This window comes from Suncus etruscus, chromosome 18 (genome assembly GCF_024139225.1).
Source record: "Suncus etruscus isolate mSunEtr1 chromosome 18, mSunEtr1.pri.cur, whole genome shotgun sequence".
NCBI lineage: Eukaryota > Metazoa > Chordata > Mammalia > Eulipotyphla > Soricidae > Suncus > Suncus etruscus.
This window is the reverse complement of record NC_064865.1, coordinates 55826278-55837106: the sequence shown is the minus strand read 5'-3', so window position 1 is coordinate 55837106 and position 10829 is coordinate 55826278. Positions and strand designations below refer to the sequence as shown.

The 10829-nt window shown below is 37.1% G+C and overlaps 1 protein-coding gene across 1 annotated transcript; it reads right to left on the bottom strand.

Annotated features, from left to right (window-relative positions):
* Window positions 1–771: 771 nt before the first annotated feature.
* On the bottom strand, window positions 772–9380 carry LOC125996020 (E3 ubiquitin-protein ligase TRIM38-like). Its single transcript, XM_049764976.1, has 6 exons — window positions 8867–9380; window positions 7922–8017; window positions 6135–6365; window positions 4584–4606; window positions 4377–4489; window positions 772–1310 (listed from the first exon to the last, which is right to left on the bottom strand). Exons 1-6 carry the CDS (start codon window positions 9257–9259, stop codon window positions 790–792), a joined length of 1377 nt encoding a protein of 458 aa, XP_049620933.1. The 5' UTR covers window positions 9260–9380; the 3' UTR covers window positions 772–789.
* Between the last annotated feature and the right edge of the window lie 1449 nt (window positions 9381–10829).

The following is a 10829-nucleotide window of genomic DNA, read 5'->3' as shown; positions in this document are numbered from 1 at the left end:
AAAAAAGGAAACATAGAAGCATGAATTACTTCCATTCTCTTCTTTTGATGCATTTTATTATTCAATTTGAATTCTGTATAGGTCTGATTTTTATAATAGCCTATTCACATTTTCTTTGCCCTCTGCAAGTCACTTTGGCCTTTCATTTTAGGAAGTCATTTAATCAAGGCTTCGAGTGTATTTTCACTTTCTGTTTCAAGTGACCCTTCTGTACTATTTAATTTTTAGAATATGCTCCCTGCTGTTTCAATAGTTTGATATACTCCCATTTGATATTTTATTTTCATTAACATATTTACAGTTGGTAATGTTTATGGGTTGTTGTTTTTTTCAGTAATAATGTCAGTGATCAAAATGGTTATTTCCATTTTGATTTCACCACGTTTATGCCACTGACTTGTACACTTGGTTTGCCCCCATTCACCACACAAAAGTTTCAGTGGCCAAATAATCTGGTGATCCCTTTGATCATTCAAGGACTCTTGGAAATGAAACATCTGAATGTTTTATTTTACTATTGGAATGATACATCTAGTGAGATGAAAGAAGACAATGTTGTTATGATGTTGCATTCTTTTCCCATTTCATGGTTCCTTGGCTGTAATGATTTTGAGAATTTCCATATCTATTTATTCCATGCAGATTTATTAAGTATCCACTAAAAACATCAGACTGTTTCTGGTCCAGCGAAATAGCAGTGAAGAATCCAGATCAATTGTTTGTCTTCACCTAGATTTACATTATATTCTCTACAGCGGATAAATGATGAAGGAGATTTGGTGCCTTTCCTTAGTTATCTGGAGGAGGCAGGCACAAAAAGGAATCACCACAAACCTGGAAAAAGGGTCTGAGAGTCCCAGGGAAGGAGGCCTTGGGAAAAGTAAAGATGTGAGAGCTAGTAATCATGTTGTAAAAGGATACAAGTCCAGCCTCCAGATCTAGGAATACCCCCAGGATTTGGGGGTGTTCCATCAGATGAAGGTGAGTAGGAGGAGAGGTCAGGGCTATGCAGCCATCCGGTTGGCACAGTCTAATGGTCCAGAATCCCGACAGAGGATCCTGCCGCTGGTCATCATCTCTTTCCACATTTTCTAGACAAACGCCTACCCCACACCCATTTCCATCTCCCACATCCACTTCAAAATAATGTTTTCCTGAGGAGAAGCCCTCACAGCCTAGAACAGAGTAGAACATTGTAGCATTCAACCTAGTATTAAGATTCATCCTGAAGGAAAAACCAGTTACACGTCTCCGATCCTTAGACACTTTTAGATCACGATGAGCTGTTTCTGGATCCAGAGTGACATTGACTAAGAGGAAAAAAATAACAGATTTTTGTGTGTCCTGAGATGCAAGTTTTATTTCTTAATAGTCATTCTTAGAATGAGTCATTCTTGGAGCCTCAGCTTATTCAATATAAAGCAGAAAATGTCATATGTGTCCTGAAGATGACTTGGAAATACCGAATGACATGATGTATTCTCTTGGTGAAATTCTAAGACTATGTTAATCTGTTAAATGGTAATATTAATAAAATATCTTATTCATCATCATCATCATCATCATCATCATCATCATCATCATTATATTAGTCATACTGAGAAGATAGACCCCAAACTAAGTAGAGTTAGCATGTAACTGTTCTCTTCAAAACCCTCTCTTTCCTTTCTAGAACATTTAGATTTATGAACTATTGGAGCAGAAATGAGCCCTTCCAGCCTGGATGGTAATTAGAGACATTGAGGATATGAACACAGCAAATGTCATAGGTTGTTATAGATGTCTCAATATTTACCTAGGCCTCAGGATAGATGCACATTCTTATGAATTTAATGTACAAGTTTGTCCTTCTTTCTGAATTCAGATAATATTCTGTTAGATCATACCTTGTTTTACCCAAAACAAAGACCATCCCTGGTTTATTTGTATCTGTATGTTTACCACTTGGTTTTACCCCAAAGCAGAGATTGTCTTACATGTATGAAAACTTGGGCAGGACTGGCTCAAGATAGCTGATCTATCTGTCCTTACTCTGTCTTCACTCCTCCACCCCAGAGTGGTCTCATTATTCAATAAAAATAACAGTTAAAAATAACAGTTATGGCAGGCAGAGCATTCTTGATATGAAGTAGAAGATTGCCAGACTACATGAGATTTACTATCAGCCTGGTTTCATGTGCAACCCTGCTTCAGACCCATTCACCCAGGGTTGGTGTGTGGGGTGATTTTACAACATTCCATAGGGGCTAATATAAAATGATACACTCAGAGAAAATCAACCAGCAACAATAATTTAGCAAACATTTCTAACGGTAACTTAATAACCATAAAGTGATATTCCTTAGTTTTCACAAATTTTCTTATCACTATATTTAAAAAATAATTTCATAAAAACTTACTTATAAACAAGCAATATAAAAATATGTTATTTTGTACCTTTCAAAGGAATAGGTTTGGGAATAGATGGGAGTCTCAGGACAATGATAACCTCCCCTCCCAAAAAAAAAAAAAAAAAACAATGATGAAGAGAATTTTACATTGGTCTTGGAACAAATGTGTTATGAGCAACTATGTAATACATGGTCTTTAAATAAAGTTATTTATAAAAATAAAGGTGATGCACTCAATACCCATATACATGAGAATTATTTAATTAGAAACAATTTTTTTTAAAAATCCTGTCTTATAATGCCTAGAAGTGCAATATTTAAAACAGAAATTCATGATGGGAGGTTCTAGTGAGACAGTTCACCAATCTCTTGATTAACACTGATGAACTGTGTTGTAGAGAAAATCAAGTATGCAGAAGCAATTATTCTACTCTGTTTTGTACCAACTCAATAACTACCTTACTTTGCTTTCTCTGTTTCCAGAAAGAAAGGTGTATGTCTATTGCCACATCAACCAGTCTCCCTTTCCTCTAGCTTCTGCTTGATTCAATGGAATTGAAATTACTTACATGCTATCCAGAAAAGAAATACAGGGCAAGAAAGACTGTATCTTAAAAAAAATATTTATCTTTTCTGTGATTATTTTAGACAAAACTCAAGCTTCAATTTTACATGTCCAACTTAAATTATAAATCTCAAATTCCTATCCACCTTTGCATAAGTTGTTTACTATTCTATCTAATCAGGAAAGTATTGGGCAGCACAGCTCTGATTTTATGTCGCATTAATATTAGACAGTCAACATGTCAGATATGATGTCTATGCAATAAAAAGTAGCTTTTATTGGAAAGGAGAGTTTCCTGAGAATTCTATGGTCTAACAATAAGAGGTACATTTTTATAATCACCACCTTACTAGATAAGAGGAGAAAAATCACATGATCTTACGAATTAGTACAACTAATACAATTATAAACCCAATGCCAGTGTTAACTTAGTTCTTTACACCTTGAAAATTTAGTTCTTCAGACCTGTTTACTCTAAACCTAAAATTTTATAGATAAAAATATGGAATCAATGTGCTCAAAAACATGCTAGAATAGATTTGTTATTCTAAGATCCCATAAATCAAGAAGTAAAATTAAAAACTTGGAACTTCAACATTTTTTGTTTTTATGTCCCAGAGCAGTGCTCTGGGAAGCATGTAGTATTGAGATCAACCCCTGGCCTCCCACATGCAAAATATGTGCTTGATCCTAGGAAAAATTTTTTCTTCTTGTTTGTTTTTGGGCTACACCCAGTGATACCCAGGGTTTACTACTGACTCTTCGGGAACTACTCCTAGCAGTACCCAGTGACATTATGCGATGATGGGATCAAACCTGGGTTGGCCATGTGCAAGTCAAACACCCTACCAGTTGCATTATCACTAAGGTCCTGGAAAATTCTTCTATCATGGATAAATCACAGAAGACATGTGAGGTTTAAGAAATCTTTAAAAATAAGATCAGTTAAACGGTGAAATTGAGGAAACAGAATTTAGGTGATGATGAGGTATCACCATGTTCAATACATCGGTTTCAGAAAATAGAAATGATATTGGAAACACTGTGTAAAGTCATTGGAATATATGGCACAGAGTGAGCTTCACTATTTCTGGTTTTAAATGACACAACCTCAGATCTATGTATTTAATAAAATTAAGTTGTGTATTTCTACATAGCCCCATTTCAGTTCAATACATAACCCTCAAGGAAACTATCCACAGGCATGCAACTATGGATAAGAAAGAAGTGTTCACAACTATTTTGTGCAATAGAACAGAGGAACAAAGCTGGTGATGTATGGCATTAGTTAAAAACATATTGCTATGTCTCTTGGTCACATTACAGACTGGGGACCACATGGGATCAAACTTATCTGTTGCATGTATGGCACATGCCTTATCTATCTCTGTGGCCCAGGAGTGAGTGAGTTCTTTACATACCTTGATAGCTCTTTAACTTTTTCCTCACATCAAAGTAGCGCTCAGAAACTTTGCAGTCAGTATTAAGATCCAAAGAAAAAGGCTCTGGCAATTTCAGCTTCACAGATGAACTCCTGGAATAAGCAGAGGCCAGACTTCATTCATGGAGCAATCCAATCAGCCCAATATATCCGCACTCCTTCCCTTCTCTGTTCATATAGAACTTACCTGCTCAAGGTGTCTTTCACATTCTGTAGGGAAACAAAGACCAAAGATGAGTTTGAAAACACCAAGATTTCATGGGGCTTGATTTATAGGACTGTTCTCTTTTTATGACCACTGCTTCCAAAGAAGGAAACAGAAATGTCACCAGACTTAGATATCAATGGATTCCTAGATAAAATTATTCCTGTTCCATACCTTTATATTATTCTGCATGGTAGCATATTTATCGATCTTTTATTTGCATTAATTAATTTGCATTAATTGGCCCCTTTCCCTTTTATTATTGTTATGTCTGGGAATTACAGCCACACCTGATTTGGGTGCTGACATATTAGTCATGGTAATTGGTAGAGATTGCAAATCAGACCATAGCATTTGCACCCTTGGTCAATGGGTTCATTAAGGTTTGCATTCATAAGTTTCAGTGCTTGCATACACTCTTATCAGGGGTCTCCTACTTGTGACCCTTGGCACACAAGTTACAGTGGAGGTGCTTGCTAGGGTCACTATGGTGTGTACATACACACACCACACACACACACACACACACATGCACACCAGTGGTATACTTTTGACATAGCTTCTATACTTATTTCTAAATGGTGTTTACCAGTAGTTACACTCTTTTGCTCGTGTCTATGGTGCAAGCAAAAAAGCACTTTCAGTACTGGGATCATAGACAGCAGAGCAGCCAGACTCAAACAGCAAAATCATCACAATTATGTTCAGTGTATATGGATCCCTTAGGGATTTGAGCTCCTAACCATAGGTTGGTTTTCAGGCAGTTGTTCTAAGGGACTGTGCTGTTCTTCCAGGCCTTGCTCTCAATCTTTGCATGTGTCTCTTCCTTGCAGAGATCTGTACAGAGATGCAATGATTTCAGAAACATTAGCCTGGGACTGCTAGGGAAAGAAGGCTAGGAAAGTTCCCAGGCTTCTTCTGCCAAAACTCAGGTCATGGTATTAATTTCCTTCAGAGTGGCCTGTTATTAGAAATAACTTATCACTATAGTCTTAAGTGATAGGTCCAAGTCGAGTCCCTGAAATTAGATGACTCTGAGTGGCAGCAGGTATTACATGTTGATGGGCAGTTATACTGCATTCTCAACATCTGGTGTCACCTCGAATTATTCTATAAAATGTAGACTAATCAGTTCTAGGCATTTATCTGAATAGTTCAGTCCTCCTTGAAGCTGAAGAGGCCCCATAGAAGTCCTTGGAATAAGAATTTTACAAAGAAATCAAGGAACAGTTTATCATTCATTTTGGTCTATGTTTCCATTGCACCCCCAGTCAATGGAAGGGGACAGTCATGCAGTCAGAATTTTATGTACAGGAGATAGAGGCAGATAAATGGTATCAAAAGTTCTCCAGTGGTTCCATTGGGCCAAGAAACCTACCATGAGTATCCAGAGTAGGTCTATGTTTCTGATTCACGTTAAGACACTTGATAGATACTAGTGGAAGTCACCCCCCAAGCCTGGATCTCCTCACCATTTTCATCTTCATGGTTCTGGAGCAAACTGGGTCTCTACCTCATATGTAACAGTCTTACCTGTAGCAACTCATTCTCCGGCTCCTGGCATTTCTTCTCTAGTTCCAGGATGTGGTGCTTGAATTCATTGCTCTGCATATTCAGACTTACTTGATCAGCTTGCAGTTTCTTCAGAGCCTGTTCTTTTTTATTCTCTAGTTTTGATAGATAAAACTTCTCCTCTTCCTGAAGGAAGATGTTGAGATTTTTAAACTCACTCTGGATATTTTCTTTCTGATCCTCTATAGTTTTCTAGAAACAATAAAAGTATTATTGGTGGACACGAAGAAAATGTTTAACTGCACAATATGGTACATAGATGCAACAGAATATTTTTTTTATTATTTAAGGTAGGTGTTGGGCTAGAAGGGGGCAGGAGGGTGTTGCTTAGAGGTTGCTCCTTGTTCTGTGCTTAAGTTACTCCTGGAAGTGCACAAAGGACTGATGCCAGTGATCAAACTTGGGCCTCTCCTGTCTAAATAGCTCAATCTCTGCCCTGTGAACAATCTTGCAGGCTGTTTATTGTTTGTTTATAAGAAAAAAATAATCTCTGACATCTGTTACAGCTTGCACAGAGCTTTAAAAGGAACATTGAGGGAAGTAAAGTCAGACATAAAAGAACAAAATCTGTATGAGTCTACATATATAAAATATCTAGAAAATATCAGGAACAGAGTAATAGAGGCCAGGAGCTAGTTGGAAGCAAGACCATTTTCTAAAAATAGTTTTAATTGAAATAACAAAACAATGTAGATGGATAATTTTGATAGTTCCTTAAGTAAAAGGACTTAAGCCATGGAACTATCCACATATCACAGTTAAAATAATAAATTTCAAGCCTTGCTTACTTCAACACAAATATACATGCTGACAAAAAAAGTTGATAGCATTTCTATTTTCCTATGAGCCATTTGCATTGAAAGAATGTGCCAGCTTTCCTAATGTATCCAAGGTGAGGTACTCAAGTGTAGAAGAAATTTTCGTATTTTTATAGTCAACTGATTCTTGATTCTTCAGTCAGGATATAGCAGAAAGAAGGAGTAGAAGAACTAAATAATCTAATTATGTAACCAGGGCAGTTATGATCCTGCTTATCAGTTTCATACAACTTGAGGAATATGAATCCCACCCAGAGTGATCCTGATTTGTAGTGTTTACAAAAGTTAATTTATGAACATGTAATTATGAGTGCTTTATCATTTACTATGGTAAATAGGATAAATTAATATGCTTGAAGCCTTTAAATCAGGAGTTTATTAAAACATGATTTGCTTAAACTATGAGGTATTTAAGTTTTGATTTCCAGTCAAAGGCAGATTATTGGAAAGGAGAATTATTTCTTTCAATCCTGCTTCCCCTGCCTGAAAAATCAGGAATTCTAGTCAATTACTATTGAAAGACTGGAGGAATTGAAAGCAAATTTTCACAGATGCAGACGCTCTTCGAAGTACCTCATAAAAATGCTGCATATTAACACACAATGGTTTTCTCTTTGAGTTCATCTATTTGGTCTGGCTTAATAAGAATAAATTATCATTGTGCTTTGCCTAATAAGCCACTATATTCAGCACTAGAATACAAAAATAGATTGAGGTAAAAATTCAAATTTGGGGGCCAGAGAAATAGTACAGTGGGTAAAGCACTTGTCTTACACACAGCTATCCCAGTTCAATCCCTGTCACCACATGTGGTTTACCAAGTCCTGCTAGAAATGACCCTCTCGAGCACAGACTTAGCCTTGAACATAATCCAGTAAGGCTCCCAAAACCAACTAAAAAGTCTTATAAAAACTCAAAAAAAATTTTTACCTCCCAGTTGGTTATTTGCTCTCTGATGGACATCTTTTTATTCTTACACTCATCTTGCATTTGCTTCAGTTTTGTCACAGCTTTCTCAAGCTTTGTCTGTTGGGAAAAAAAAAAGCTGAATAAGTCTAGTTAACTTGATAACTCTTCATTAAACACATAAGAGGAATTTCAGCTTTCAAAGAGTATTAACATGACACTGAATTTGATGACTCCTGATAACTGGAAAGCTGGAGAGTGCTTGCTGAGGGTATGTATACACTGATTACTTTGTACTCTCAAAATGGAGGAACAGTCAAAAGAATTTTTAGCATCTTTTCTGTGCTAGAAACTGGGCATTAGGAAGGAATTAAGACATAATCTACTGAAAGTTTTAGGTGGAGGATTGTGCTGATATCTGATCCACATATACCAGAATATTCTGACCTTCGAAGCACTGTATAACTATATTTTTTCCTAATATTCTATAAATAAGAATTATATTCTTCCTTCAGGAAGCACTAATGGAAAAGCTCCTCAGATATCATTCATTCCATTACCCCTTAGGATCCAAACCAAGCAGCCAGACTTTGGAGAAGACTGAAGGGTATCCGAAAGATTTTGTGTTCTTACATTTTGTATTTTCAGAATCTATCACAGGTTTGACCCATTGTTGATTCTCAAACACACAATAAATCATGCAGCTGTGGGTTTGCACACATTGTATTTTAGCACAAGAGAAGTTAATCTTAACAAAAGTGGAGGAAGACAAATGTCCGACCATTCTATTGAAGGTCATAATGCAAATTCAGGGCCATATTCAGTGAGGAACCATATTAACTAGTACTCAGGAAAATGGCATGATTAAATCTTATTTCAATATATGATGCCAAATTTTATGATAAGACCTCACTTGTGGGAGCAACATGAGAGCAGGGATTTGTGAAGCCCACTGTCACACAAACTTACCTTATAGTCTTGGTGTGCATCTTCAACAAGAGTAGTGACATGTCCTCTATGTTTTGCTGATCGTTCACAACACCAGCAAATGAGCTTCTCGTCATCCTCACAAAACAGGAGGAGCCTTTGTTCATGCTCCTCACACATTCTCAGATTCATCTCTCTGAAGGAGTCAATGAGATTTGCCAGCTGCCTGTTGGGTCGGAGACTATTCCTAGTAAATGATGCCCGGCACAGGGCACAGTGAAATGTCTCCTGTGGCTGGTTTTCAATGATGCTTGTTAGGCAGGAGCGGCAGAAGTTGTGCCCACAGTCAACGCTCATAGGCTCAGTCATCAACTCCAGGCAGATGGAGCAGGTGGCTTCTTCCTTAAATGTCAATGTAGCTGTGTGTAAGGCCATGGCTTTTCCTGAAATGCTCCAATATTAGATCTACAGGTAGAGAAGATGAAGCTAGAATTTTCCACAGCAATGCAAATATGCTTTGTATGCGTTTTTGTACCTCTTCATATATAAATGTCTTCTCTCTGGAGAGTAGATATAGATTTGAATTGACAAAATGCATGAAACAGAGTTGTAGAAGACAAATGTTGCTATCATGTGTTCACTAATAAATACAAAAATTTAAGTTTAGTTGCTCCATTCAACTCTTCTATTTGTAATCATGGAACATTTGGCCAGCTAGAACATTATTTTATTATTGATAAACAAGAAAACTTTTAGAAACTGGATTAAACATTGAAGCAAGAGAGAACTCAGTACAGGAGGTAAACCTCGAATTTCTAATAAGTAAATCATGATCAAAATCACATTTTGTTGTAACTGAAATCCCCATTTAATAAACAAAGAGTCAATGAAGAAGTCCATTTAGATAGCACAGTTGAGTCTACTTGGAGCACAAATCTAACCTATACTTAGTTAGGACCCTATTCTAGATATAAGACGATCATTTTGCCTACATTAAAAAAGTTCCCTATAATTAACTTGCAGTTTCAACTTTATAAACACCAAAACTTTACACCAAACCCCTACACAGAATCTAACTCTAACATTAGCCCTAATCCTACCCTAATACTCCCAATCTATACTTAGCCAGACCCTGGCCAAGGTTGAAATTCTCAATCAGCCTAAATTTAATAACCATGCCATACTATAACTTTCCTTTTTAATGTTAAACACAGAGAAACATATCACAAAACCTATACAATCCTACTCTAACCCTAACCCTAATATTATACTAATCCTTACTTTTATCTGGTTTTAAATCTACCAATTATTCAAAATTCAACTATTGCCCTATATTTAACTTCCAATTTTACCTTTGAATGCAGCAATACTTTATACCTAATCCCTACACAAAACCTAATCCTACCCTTATCCGTCATCCTATTCCTAACTCTAACCTATACTTAGCCTGACCCTAGACTAGGCTTAAATTTCTCAATAAGCCTAATTTAATAAACATCCTGAACTTCCCTTTTATTTTTGCACTCATTTCCAGCTTTCACTCCTCAGTTGTATAGTCCAAGAACATAGGTAAAATGGGACAAAGAATTGAAAGAGCAGGGAAGGAACACATGGGTTGTTCCTGAGCCAGAGCTCCTGGAGTCCCAGGGTGAGTCCTGCCTCTTTCTTGGGCTAACCTGGTTTCCTGGGATAAGTTCTGAGTAAGTAGAAGCCTGGGAGTTTGCAGAACTCGAGGTGAAATCCAGGTCTCTTGAGATCCTGGGACCCAATCCTATCCTTTACCAGTGGGGACCTGATAGAGCAGAGGCCTGCCAGTGGGACCAGGAGCAAGCTGTTTGGGGAGAAATTGGATCTATTCCCCCTTTGCCCTCTGAGGGGTGCTTTAGGGTCCAGAATTGGAGAATTTGGCTTTTCCTTTGAAGTCACAGTACCTCGAATTCAAACACAGATTCATTCTCTAAAGTTACTAGATAAACCCTCCAATAAAGAGAAAGAGGCACAAAGA

Bases quoted from the DNA above. Each gene is read 5' to 3' on its own strand.
- LOC125996020 (XM_049764976.1), bottom strand. From the start codon at position 9,259: ATGGCCTTACACACAGCTACATTGACATTTAAGGAAGAAGCCACCTGC. The intron at 4,490-4,583 runs GTAAGTTCTATA...TGCTTATTCCAG, and splicing joins GTGAAAGACACCTTGAGCAG to GAGTTCATCTGTGAAGCTGA. The intron at 1,311-4,376 runs GTATGTAAAGAA...TTTTCCTCTTAG, and splicing joins AAAGTTAAAGAGCTATCAAG to TCAATGTCACTCTGGATCCA.